This window comes from Meles meles, chromosome 1 (genome assembly GCF_922984935.1).
Source record: "Meles meles chromosome 1, mMelMel3.1 paternal haplotype, whole genome shotgun sequence".
Lineage (NCBI taxonomy): Eukaryota > Metazoa > Chordata > Mammalia > Carnivora > Mustelidae > Meles > Meles meles.
This window is the reverse complement of record NC_060066.1, coordinates 145058779-145072395: the sequence shown is the minus strand read 5'-3', so window position 1 is coordinate 145072395 and position 13617 is coordinate 145058779. Positions and strand designations below refer to the sequence as shown.

The window sequence follows — 13617 nt, the reverse complement described above, 5'->3', positions numbered from 1 at the left end:
TGCTTTCAGAAGTGACAAAGATTGCTCCCAGGCTGCAGGCTGGATTTAAGATTTCCAAACAGCCTCAACCTTCCACTTATGTTTCAGTCATGTTGTTTACAAGTGGAATGTGCAGAAGATCTTAAGGCTTGAGAGCAGTATTTGGGGGGCTTTCCCAAGGGAGGACGAGGCTGTGTGTGCACCAGGGTTAGTGGGGGTGTCCTCACAGGCCACAGGCCCTGAACTGGGGCCCGCAGGTCTAATTCTCAAGCCTCTGGTTTGGTTGGAGGGATATTCTTGGATTACATGGAGTGTGGCTCATGGTGGGAGATGCTGGGGCACCCGTGGATTTCATTACCGATCCCCTACACGTGTAGCTTTACAAGCTCTCTGCCTGTGAGTACTAGGGGATTTTTGCAATGTGTTCTATAATATGTAGGACACCCCAGGGAGGTTATTCATACTCTTCTGTGCCAGAGACATTCTTCCTCACCACATGTCAAGATTTAGAATTACTTTTATTTTTTGTGTACGTGTTTTCCAGGCGAGATCTTCCACTAGGCTGTCAGTTTCCTGAGGGCCACTGCACCCCGACAGTATGGCCGTGTCTGGTGCATAGAGGGGACACATTCCATACTGACTGGCTGTTGTTGAACAGAGCATTCCTCTGATTTGCTAAAGGGCGGTCACAGACAACTGTCGGCTTAGGGTTTGGTTTTGTCCCTCTATAAATGGGAGCGAAAGAGGGAGGGTAAGAGGGAAAGTCCAAGGAACGAGAGGGCCAGTTACTCTCCCCACAGAAGCGTGCACGTGCCTCCCCTCAAAATAAAAGAAACTAATCCTTTGCAGACTGACCCTCAGATCAAGGGGGAGAGGGAGCACTTTCTGCCTGGAGGTTTGAAAACATTTGCTATAACAGTTGCAAAGAACTTCCTCTGAAAGTAGGAGACACATCAGAGACACTTAAAACACTTGTCGTCAACTTTTTTTCCTAATATATTATGGGAGTACTAGGTCAAAGACAATTTTGAAAATTCCTCTTTCTAGCCCAGAAGTCTGGTTTTAAAAAGTTGGAAAGGGTTTGGTTCATTTTCCCAAGGAATGATCTCTGGACCAACAACACTAGGAAATGTCATTAAGCTGTTTTAAACACAGCTGCCCCTAACACATCTCTTAGAGGCTGGTGTGTTTTCCACTTGGCATCTATAATAGGGGGAAATCTTCATGCTATTTTGCAACCTTTCTGTTAGTCTGATGCTTTTTCAAAACCAAAAAATAAAATAAAAAAGAGAAAAGAAAGAAACTTAGGTTTGGCATCTGCAATAGGAGTAGAGAAAAATAATAAAAACCTTTAGCATGACAAGACACTTGCCGTGTTCTGAAAGACGTAACAGTCTGGTAACTCTCGGGAATGAATCGTCTGTAGGTCAATGCCTTTGAGGCGAAAGGAAATTTCAACTTGTAAGAGCCTGAATAAGAAATATTACAAGGTATAAATTGTCATGGCCTTACTATCCTACTCTTGCTTTCCCCATCCCTGTCTTCTGGGAAATGAGACTTAAAAACATATTTACCGATAAAATTCCAGTCTGAAGAATGACGAGTTCTTCCAGTCCTGAGGGGACTTGGAGAGGTCTAAGTGAACACAGTCTAGAGCAATGAAACAACAAGAAGGATTGTTTCAGGCAACAATCAAATGCTGAAAGTAGGGGGGCAAGGTGTGCTGAGAAGCAGGACACTTAAAAGTTCCAAAGTATCTTCCCACAAATCCGTATTCGTTGTAACAAGACCTGTAACTTGACAGGGAAGAACGTGGAGAGACACCCTAACCACATAATCACAGTTAACATCACCAGTAATGGGATAAAGAGACATCATGAACCTCCTGAAATAATGTACTGTGTGGTATTCTCGCCCCAAATGCATAACCTCAATCAAGTCATAAAGAAATAGAAAAACCCAGGTGAGGAACATTCTACTCTTTTAAAATGTCAAGGTCATTAAAAAAAGGGGGGGGGGGGCTAAGGAATGTCATTTTGCTCCAGATTAAAGGAGACTAAAGTGACCTGACAACTAAACGCATTATGTGATCCTGGCCCAGGGAGGTGGCAGGGGGTGGGGGAAGGGCCCATGGTGAGGGGTGGGGGAGGGGGGTTGGGGGGATGGGCAGGCAGTTTTCTTTTTCTATAAAGAACAGAACAATGGGTGATATGTGAATAGGATTTGGAGATTACAGTACTGTATCCAGGTTCCTTGGTGCTTTTGAGCACTGTATGGTAGTTATGTAAGAGAATGCTCTTGTCTAGGGGAAATGCACACTGAAGTATTTAGAGGTAAAGAGACATCAAGTCTGCACCTTATTCTCATACATTTCAGGAGAAATATTTATACATTGGAAGAATGATAAAACAAACGTGGTAAAATGTTAGCCTTTGGAAAATCTAGATGAAAGGTATACCAGGAAATCTTTGTGCTATTTTGCAACCTTTCTGTTAAGTCTGATGCTTTTTCAAAACCCAAAAATAAAATAAAATAAGAGAAAAGAAAGAAACTTACGTTTTACTCAAGTAGAAGCAAGTTATAAGCTGTAAACTATAAAAGAACAATTCCAAGAGCCTCCCATAAAAATAGTCTCGTCCGGGGCGCCTGGGTGGCTCAGTGGGTTAAAGCCTCTGCCTTCCGCTCAGGTCATGATCTCAGGGTCCTGGGATCGAGCCCCGCATCGGGCTCTCTGCTCAGCAGGGAGCCTGCTTCCTCCTCTCTCTCTGCCTGCCTCTCTGACTATTTGTGATCTCTGTCTGTCAAATAAATAAATCTTAAAAAAAAAAAATAGTCTCGTCCTTGGGTATCTCAACACATTGGCAGGAAAGCAAGGAGGTCTAGAAATGATGAATGCCTTTCAAGGTCACAAAGCCCTGAGACAGAACAGGGGGAAGCCAGCCTGGCCGACTCTTGCCCAGGCTGTTGCTGCCCCTTCATGCTGCCTTTGGAATGGAGAAGTCAGGGCTGCGGCAGTGTCTAGTACCCAGGAGATTCTTGAGAACCTTTGTAGACTTGATGGCCGATTCTTTAAGCATCTTCTCCCGCTGCGCCTGGAGTAGCAATGACTTCCCATCACTAAACAGGACATGACCTCGGCTTAGCCACCTTGCCTGACTGAACACCAGTTTCGTCAGATGTAAAGTAAAAGCCAAACTGATGATATTTAAGGTCCTTCCACTTCTCACACTCTTATTGGAAGACAAAGTAAAAGAAAATAAAACATTTAAATTGATTTAAGTGGCTGGATTCTGAAAAGAAAAGGAACATGTTCAAAATCTATGTGCCACGTTCTGTCCCAGGTCTCCTTTTCCTGTATTTCACTCATTCTAAGATATTTCTTTTTTTCACTTTTAAATACCTCTGAAACAGAAGAGTTTTAATATTTATACTTACATTTAACAATATTAATGGCATCTTTGGTTCAGAGAAATATAATAGCATTTGTTAGTTAATTTTATACTTTACATAAAATTCGCCTTGTAAAAGTCTATTTGGTTATTCAAGTTTTGTAATTCTAAGTATGGAGTTACATTCCTCTAAATGCACATTCAGGACTCTCTGAAGTCTGGCTGATCTTATGTTACAGTCACTGCTAATGAGGACACCAAGCACCTTTTGGCAATAAAATCGAAGCACTGGGTTTTGGGTTTTTATTTAAGGACAGCAAAAGCCTTAAGTAAAACCTCAAACCGCAAACAGAAGGAACTGGTATTAGTGTAGCAGCCTCGGCACTCAAAGAATCTCATTTACAGGGCAGAATACTCCAGCAAATGAAATAACAATGCTCTTAGAGATAAAGGGAAAGTAGAGTTTACATGTTCTTACAACAACAGAGAAAATGATGAAATGCTCGTAATGTCTCAGGCTGAGAACATGTGGCAAGGAGAACATAAATTCAAAATCTGTGTTACAGAAAACAAAGCACTACTGTATTAAAATGATAGCCATCTAAATGTCATAAAAACATTTTTAAAAACATAAATTTATAACAGTCCCCCCCACTGAGGCTAAACTGTAAAGCTATAGGTCTAGAAGAATGATATGCCCACAGCATGACTTAAGGGAAACCCTTAGCCTGAAGGGCACATTTCATCATGCAATTAAATACAGACCCGCCGAGGAAGTGGGCATGGAGGGTGACCTCTGCATTTAGCACACCGAAGGATGACTCTTAATAACAAAGATGATGCAAAATTCATGCGTAGGTAATCTAGAACAGCTCCTGTTAGTTCACCTACATAAACGGTAACACCCCACCAACCCCTATTCCCATCATGTGCAGGCTGCCTCCAACATATCTGAGAAAAGAAAGTCTAAGATCCAGTATCAGGCATTCTAATAGTATTCTTTACATCGTTTCAACAGATATGTCAAAGGGTTCTCTTTGATGAGTTACATTTCCTAAGTCAAAAATACAATTAACTTGCTCATCTCTCTTAAAATAGAGTCAAATTAATAATCAACTTCTCTCCATTTGGTTAAAACTATTCCAGATTCTGATAGAAAGAAAACAAACAAGGACACCACTACCCAGGGGTCAAGTAATAAATCCTGCTCTCTGGCACTGCCTGTCCTACCCACCCAATGACACTGACTTTGGCCACATTTCTTTAAGCGATTTTCCAAGAAAAATCAATTGAGAAAAATGACATAAGAATCACTGGAAAATAGTTGTAAGTATGTTTTTAAGAGGACAAGGGGCACTTCAAGGCTGCTGACCATGGAACCACACGCAGACCCCTAGGTGACCTCTCAAAGCACCCTGGGACCCTTGGTAGTGTTGCCTTATGGGCTGCTTCTTTCAGGGTTAAGAGCATGGGACACATTGACTCATGAAGAGATTCTCAGTGGGCAGCCTGTGGAAACAGACTCAGAACCTCTATTTGAAAGATGTGTTCTTTGATTATTTTACCAAAGCATCTTAAAATGGGATTACAGGAAGTACGGTCAAATGAACTGTGTGATGCTCTCTTTTTAATAAAACTATTCCACATTTAAACTGCTCCTATAACCCCCCACTCCTGAACTGTTAGCCTCTTGAGGAGTCATGAATGATGAATCTTGGTAGTACAGAACCCCAGTACATAAAACAGGAAGTGACTTGGGCATGATAGGTTCTACACCAGAGATTTGTTGAATGAATGGCAAAACCCCCAGAGCCTTAAGTCAACCACTTTGCACTTACATATAATGTGTTTTTAAATTCTTAACAGAGTGGCACAAAATACTTCTACTTGATTAGATATTAACTTTTTACAAAGCAACCTCCTCAAAGAGAAAATGAGTTGCTAACCCCAATTCATCTTTGTAGAACATTAATGTAGTTAACATATAATTCAAGAGTACCAAGCATTTTAACATACATTATTTATAAATAGACTCTTTTTTTTTTTCAAAAGCCCAATCGTCTCCTCGTGAGGGAAAAACCTCAACAAACAGGAAACACCTGTCCATTTACCTCAACCCCCAAAAATCTTGAGTTGTACAAGAAGTTCCACAAATGCTCCTCAGTCCTAACTCAATAGACCCACAGCTCCCTGAGGCAAAGCCCTTTGCAGGCATATATTCAAGCCTCAATGAAGTTAGCTGTCACAAAAGCAACATGGGTCCATTTGGGTTGTCAGCACATGAGGGGATGTTTGCTTTCCACAGAAGACGATAAGGGTATATAATGAAATTATCTGTGTGTTACCTTTTTCTTTTTTTTTTTTAATTTTTTAATTTTATTTATTTGACAGAGAGAAATCACAACTAGGCAGAGAGGCAGGCAGAGAGGCAGGCAGAGAGAGAGGAGGAAGCAGGCTCCCCGCAGAGCAGAGAGCCCGATGTGGGGCTCGATCCCAGGACTCCCGGATCATGACCTGAGCGGAAGGCAGAGGCTTTAACCCACTGAGCCACCCAGGCGCCCCTGTGTGTTACCTTTTTCAATGTCGCTGTCAATATTCAGTGTCTCATTAGAAGGAAACATGGTCCCTTTCTTGTAATGCTGCTTACAGACTTTTAAGCCAATTCTGTTGTCTTCATTTTCTCCATAACCAAGGGTCCCCAGGGATATGTTCTTTAGTTGATGATACTGTTAAAAATAGTTACATAAAAATAATATAGGCTTTTAAGGATTTCATCAGAAGTTACAGCATACGGAATACACTTTTAGCTATTGTTTCTATCAGATCCCTCAACAGAACTCCCCTGTGTAAAATACCACAAGGTAATTTTCTCATGGTTGGGCAGGAAACACACTGTCTCACGGAACTCAGAGCTAACGTAAACATGCTGACAGACACCCTCCCCGCCACCACCCCCCCCCCCCCGACCACAGTGACGGCCAAAGCCGGGGTGCTCTGGCCTCACAGCAGAGTACTGTCCCCTGGCGCCAAGCCCCACCTTCCCAAGCCACACTGGCCTCCAGGCATTTCTTAGAGCTTGCCAGGCACACTCCTGCCTGAGCCTTCGCTGTTCCCCCTGCCTAAAACCCCGTGTTATCTATCTGCTAGGTTCACCCCTTCAGATCTTGAGTCAAAAATTACCCCTTTGGTGAGGTCTTCTCTTCACATCCTGTGCAAGGAGCAAACATCCACCCCCAGCGCATAGGCTCCAGCAGGCACTGCCCATCTCCTCCCCTGCTTTATTTCACAGCACTATCACTTTCTGACACATCACTGAAGACCAAAGCCGTCCCCTCCCCACAGCTCACTTTAGCACAACTGGCCTTGGCTTATATGAACTTACAGTGGCTCTCATCAATTGACTTTACCATTCGCCAGTCTGCACTAAGAGGGTTAAGAGGGCTTTCCTAGCTCCCACCTTTCATTAACATGACTTTACTATTCCTGGAATCTGTTTTTTCTTTTTTGAGAGAGGAGGGTGTGGAATCTTAAGCAGGCTCCACGACTGCCCGACTGCCCGTGGTAGTGGAGCCCAACTGGGGCTTGAGCTCAGGACCCTAAGATGAGATCATGACCTGCAGAGAAATCAAGAGCTGGACATTTAACCGACAGAACCACCCTGGCACCCCATACCAGAAAACTACTGCCCAGAAACACAAGTTACAAATAACCCTATTGTTCATTTCAGGAATATCCAAACCAATCCATTTAAGCAGATAATCAGTTTGACGATTGAGTCTAATAAATCCAAGACTTTTTGAAATCGTGCCCCTCTCCCCAAAACCCTCACCTTCTTGTGCCCACCAATCCAAAACTATTACATCCTCTCTTTACCCAATTCTAACTGAGCTCCCCTCACACTGAAAGACCCACCCTACATCGTCTTCAGAATGTGTGTTTGGACTTTTCCCTCTTCACCCAAGGCGCTAAGGAGAAGGACGGAGGGAGCATCTCCCCCACCTCCGTAAGCAATAAGCTCCATTTTGCTTATCAACATGTTTTCCTGGTGGTGTTTTCAGAGAGCTAGCTCTCAGTGCTATCCATTTCACCTCTCATTTGTCTGGTTCTCTCCTCTACAATGAAGTTCTGTAAGAACAGGGCTTTTGCCCATTTTATTTTATTTTTAATTTATTTCAGAGAGAGAGAGATCACAAGTAGGCAGAAAGGAGCAGAGAGAGAGGAGGAAGCAGGCTCCCGGCTGAGCAGGGAGCCCAATGTGGGGCTCGATCCCAGGACCCTGAGATCATGACCTGAACCAAAGGCAGAGGCGTAACCCATTGAGCCACCCAGGTGCCCTGTCCATTCATGATGCATTCCCAGTGTCTAGCACAGTATCTCGTGTATTGTAGGCACCCAAATATTTCTTGAATGAATGAGAAAAGAAAAAAGAATAATGATTTCTCGCCCCTAAGTGCTTTCTTCAGGCCTATCAATCTGGCTTCTCAATACTTGCTTAGATACAACTATATCCTATCCTACTCCATATTCTTAAGATCCAGGCTTATTAATGCTAAGACACCAAAGCTGAGACGCTGGAGTCATAGATTTGGTATCTCATTCATCAAAACTTCTGAGATTATAAATCCCCTCTCAGCAATTTGAACTTGGGGGAAAGTAATCTCCCAAAGGTAGTGGGTATAAAGGGATAAATAAAATAAATAAGCAAGATCTATTGTGTGGAAATGTAGCTAGAGAAATAGCAATGAACTTTTTTGGGCAGACAAGGCAAATTTTAAATTAGAATATTTTAATACATGTATAATTTTTTTTTTTTTTTTGCTAAGAACAACCAAGTTTCAACATATTCATAAAGTGTAGGTCATTCACAACAAAACACTTGCCTGACTGAGAGCAAAAAAGATGCTCTCATAGACATCCTCTTGAGTATACATACTGCAACTGTAGTCATCTTCATCCGTGCCAGAATAGCCTTTTAAAAACAAGTGCTTAAAAGCAACAGTGTTCTCTTCTTTGAAAGCAACCACCATCTGGTTACTTAAACCAAAACGAACAAGCTAGAAAAGAAAATCAAATAGGAAGATGTGAATTTTCCATTTACCAGGGCAGGCAAATGCATTCTTATTATCATCAACCTCCACCTGGAAACCTCAGCCAGGGTTTATTAACTGTATTTATGTCCAAATACAAGTCCCCCCAAAGAAAGTCCTCATCAAACTCATCAGCAAGTCAAAATAGTTTAAAATTAGAGGAAATTACCACTCCCAGTGACTGCCAACCCTACTGGTCTTTAATAAAGGAGAAAAAGGAGAAATCTAAATCGGTGAAGTCAGAATCCATTTTTTGTATACTTCAGCTTCAAATTAATGGTCTTAAAAACTGATGTACTCCATAAAATAAGTCATTTTTTGTTGATTTCACATTTAGAAATTGCAATTATTTTTAAAAATCACAACTATGTTTTATATATAGCTTCTAAGGATGCTTTTTGAAAAGTGAGCTATATGATACTTACTCCAGCTAAGAGGTAAGAGTTGTCAAAAGAATTCAATGATTCCAGCTCTGCAAGAACTTTTATATAAGATTTACACCTAGGAGTTCCCGCTCCAAGATCTATAGCATCAAAGCACCTGAGAGAATTACAGGGCTTGCTTTACCACTCTGAGTTCAAACCATTCACTGCCAGTAAGCGCCCACCTTATTGTGATAAAACTTACTCTGCCTTACACTGTATCCTAGTCCAAGCTCAGGCACCAATGGCTCCCTTTACCAGGAGGGAATGTATTCTTCCTGCCCATCTTGGAATCCAGTAAGTGGGGAAAATTAGCAGGCACTAAATGTGTACCCAAAAAACCCAGGAAATTATACACACACCAACAATCAATCTCTCTCTCTCTCTCACACACACACACACACGTAATGGCAGAAGATAAGTCAGACCTTTCTAAGCTCTGTCCCACACATCCTTCCCCATCTACCTATTTTGTCTCCTCATCTACTTCATAAGACAATAAAAGTCCAAAAATTGTGCCCTTAAATCTTCATCCTGGTAAGTCTCCAAAGCAATTTGGGGCCGTTTCTTCATGTGTGGAATCAGCAGGCCCAGCTAGATCACTGTGGCATTTCTGCTATGTGCTGTCACTCCACGCTGGCTATGAGAGACTGCACGGCACTGAACTGGACCTCAACTAGTGACCCTTTCAGATGAAACACACAGGAATCTGCATATGCAAATATATACTATTTTTAATAATTTATGTTTTTTAGCTTTTAAGTTTTGTCTGACTCTTTGAAAAGGCTGAATAATTAAAAAAAAAAAAATAGCTACCGCTTTTCAGCAACTATTATACTCCAGGTGCTTACGGAACTGTACTACGAGCACTGTCTCTGTTACTAACACCAACTCTAAGTGATGTGACTATGGTTAATCCCCACTTTATGCTTATGGAAACTGAGATTTAGCCCCATTTTAATGGACTGCCTTAAGTCCCGCAACTAGAATGAAAGTAAGGTCTAACTCCAGAGACACCCTATTGTGCTATACAATTTACCTTTGTTGAAGAATCTGCCTTTGGGACTCTTACAGAAAAGAATTTAGGTGCAGGTTTTGGAGAATGGCCACTACCGTTTGAGAACATACTTAGTTGACACTCTAGCATCTGAGCCTCACCAGGTCACATTCCTCAAATACCAAGTCAAAGGATTGAGCAATTGTTAAACCCCAGCTAGTCTAAGGAAAATACCAGATAAGAAACCCCACATCATCCAACTGGGCTAGAAATCAAACAACTAGAAGCCAAAGGTTTTCCAAGCAGGTAACATCTGTCAATGGTAGCTGTAGGAGATGCCAGAAAGGTTCACGTCGCTTTCTGAAAACCAAAAGTAAACCAGGAAACCAATACACACATGATTGTTTCAAGGCCTTATTAAATACTGACACACAAATGAAAAGAAAAATTGGTATACACACACAAGAATTGAGTTCTTCAGTCAAAGTCTGCTGAGTGCTTATTATATGATGTGGCTAAGATCCAGTTGCATGGTGTTGAATCACAACCCTTACCTACTGAGTGTCAGGGACTATGCTAAAAATTTATAATTTTAAAAAAATTTAATTTGCCAACATTCTATGAGGGGGATATTACACTGGGCTCCACAAGGACAGGATCCCCCCCAACCCAATCCCCATTTAGGAACTGAAATAGTGCCCATCACAATGCCAGAGTCAAATGTGGAGCCCACTGATGAATATAATCCCATTTTATACACGTGCAGCTGAAGTTAGGAAACTTATTCAGGTTGGAACAGCTAGAAAATGTCAGTGAGGTGTCTATTAGGCTTACATATCCCTTCTCTGGACCATTTGGCCCCATTACCTCTCAGAGATGCTACAAACTTAACTCTAGCAGCAGAGATATTTGACCTATTCCTCCCACATTCACACTTGATAAAAACAAAACAAAACCAAAAAACCACACCAAAAAAAATGTGAATGGGGAATGGATAACTTGACCAAGAAAGTGGCATACTATTTGCTAATATTTTAAGTTACCATCTTATTTAAACTCAAACCTCATCAGCTCAACTTTCGGAATGAGGGAACATGAAGGTGTAATCTCTGCTTGGAACCACCTTCATCAGGCAACAGGAACAAGAAATTTCTTCCATTCCATCATTCCTAGAACAAGCTAAGATAGACCTATATGGTCCAGCATCATGTCAGGGTTGGGATTTTCAAAGCGTCTGTTAGTAGAGAAGAGAAACCCTCAGGAGGAAATTATAAGTCCCCTTCCTGCTATGGCAGAACCCAATATTCCCTATGGAGTAAGATGATGGTTTTGGTCAAATGGTTGACAGAAAAATGCACTTTTGCCCCACTAACTAGATCTTAAGATTTCCCAAGACTATGATAGAAAACAGAATAGTTATACATTAAGTGCACTTTGGCACTTCGTGAAGGTAAGACCTTATTATGAAATCAGTGTAGGAGAAAATATTCTGTACCAGGTGAAAAACAAGATTCTGCTCTAATAATGTTCACAGAATATGAGAAGGAACAAGTAGAACAAGTATGTGGACACCTCTCTCAAAATTACAAATTACTGCAGAATAGGAATGTCTTTTTTTTTTTTTTTAAGTTTCCTCCTCATCAACCCTGATAAAATGCCACCCATCCCATTAGATTTGAGGATGGAGTGCTAAGAGACAGAAAAAGAGGAAGAGGGACAAGTGGGATCTGAAAGAAGGAAGAAAGGTATTTGAGAAATCTGCTCCAATTAGATATCATCCACATAGGAAAACTTATTAGAACGGTCCTCCAGCAGGACAAGAACCTAACCCCTCCCAACTTTGTTAGGGAAGACAAGGTGTACTCACACAAAAAGCAAATTATCATTTCCCAGAAATAGTCTATTTTTAGACTATTATTTAGTCTACATTTTAGACTATTATTTAGACTATATTTTTTAGACTTTTTAAAGATTTTATTTATTTGACAGATATCACAAGTAGGCAGAGAGAGAGAGGGAGGGAAGCAGACTCCCCACTGAGCAGAGAGCCCGATATGGGGCTTGATCCCAGGACCCTGGGATCATGACCCGGCCGAAGGCTGAGGCCTTAACCCACTGAGCCACACAGGCACCCCCCAGAAATAGTCTATTTAAAGCAAAAGCATTGTAATAGAGAGCAACAGGTAGCAGTGTCCCCAGGAAAACCACGCGGGGAGGTGTTCAGGAAAGATCAGTGGGGGACTTCCAAGGGCACCTACAAGATGATGGAGAAAGAGAACCACTCTGGACTTGGTGGAGCAAACAGGGCAGGGATGAGAATCCCTGGGTGCATCCAGCTGTCTGGGATTGGGGAGCAAATAAATGAAAACCCATTGGAAAGGCAAGTCGAAGGAGACTGTGGAAATCTGAATTTCAAGGTACACAGTCAAGATTTTCTTCTGTGGGAATGCAGGTACCACAAAGATTCTGAGCAGGAGAGTGACCCAATGAAGACATTCTAAGAAAAATTCATTTGATATTAGCATTGAACACACTGGTGTGGGTATGGACAAGGAGGGTAGGCATAAGACAAAGTCTGGAAGCAGACTCGTTAACTTGACTGTATTCCTAGACCGCAAACTGAGGACAAGACCCAGACCTGGAATAAAACCAATCTGAGGGTAAAAGTGCAGACCCTAGTGTCCCACCACAGGGCTCCAATCCGACTCTACCACTTACCAACTGAATGGCCATAAGCAAATTAGTTATTCTCTTCGGTCCCATTTCCTCATCCACTAGATGGGAGCAACAATGGACCCACCTCACAGGGTTGCTGTGAGGATGAAATGAATGAACATGCAGACAGCACCTTGCCTGGCATATGGCAAATGCTACGCCACATGTTAGGTTACCTCTCAGCAGCGGTGACGTATTCCCAGCAGGTCTCACAGCACGGGAGGTGCTTCATACAGATCGTAAATTAATGAGATAAGAGTCTGGGCTAGAGAGAGAAGATGGTGAGTATGGTAAAGCATAAGTAGACACAGTTTTGAAGGAAGGACCCATGAGATTTAGTAGGCTTCAGGACAAAGAAGGTAAGTCAAAGATCGGGATGTTCGATGCCTAGATAAGGTGGAGTTTTGGTAACATTAATAGATCAAGAAGCTGAACTGAAAGCTGATTTGGCCAGAGAAGAAATTAGGAAACACTTAAAATTAACCGGATGAAAAAGGGGACATTATTTCTTCTCCTTCCAAGTAAGACAAATAATGTACCTGCTTTATAGGATGCTGAAGATGCCAGAATTAAAATTTCAAACCCAAGAGTTAAAATGAAAAGATTTTTAAATGGAAAAAGTCAAGCATACACATTTAACGGGGTCCCTCAACTTTGTTGGGTTTTCTTTTTCAACTTTGTTGTTTCTTTTAAAGCAACTTGGTTATCCTAAAACTTCGTGTAATGGAAAGCATAGTCTTTCAATGAAAAGACTTCTTTATGATCACAGAAGAAAGATGCAACTTCAGTTACAACAGGAACCTCCTCTCATTTCTAAAACTACACAAAGCTATTTTTAGAAAGATCTTTATTTTTGTATTCCAGAAATAACATCTTTATGAACAACATCTTTACATTGATAACAAGATGATTATTTGCCAAAGGAGCCAAATACCCCAGGCTGATCATGTTTTTCGAAGGGCACGCATTTCAAATGTAGTTATCTAGACAGGCGGCTCCCTGAAACAGCTTCCAAACCACAGTCTCAA

General features: G+C 41.6%; 1 protein-coding gene across 6 annotated transcripts in view; it reads right to left on the bottom strand.

Moving 5' to 3' along the window:
- MCOLN2 (mucolipin TRP cation channel 2) overlaps window positions 1-13617 on the bottom strand; it is a 53857-nt gene that overhangs the window by 22179 nt on the left and 18061 nt on the right. For all 6 annotated transcript variants that reach the window (XM_046011747.1, XM_046011762.1, XM_046011781.1 and 3 more), the window contains exons 3-6: window positions 8249-8422; window positions 5941-6094; window positions 1554-1629; window positions 1352-1448 (exon numbers count right to left, since the gene is read on the bottom strand). In XM_046011747.1, the coding sequence (XP_045867703.1) occupies window positions 1352-1448; window positions 1554-1629; window positions 5941-6094; window positions 8249-8422 (501 nt within the window). The remainder of the gene's footprint in view (window positions 1-1351; window positions 1449-1553; window positions 1630-5940; window positions 6095-8248; window positions 8423-13617) is intronic.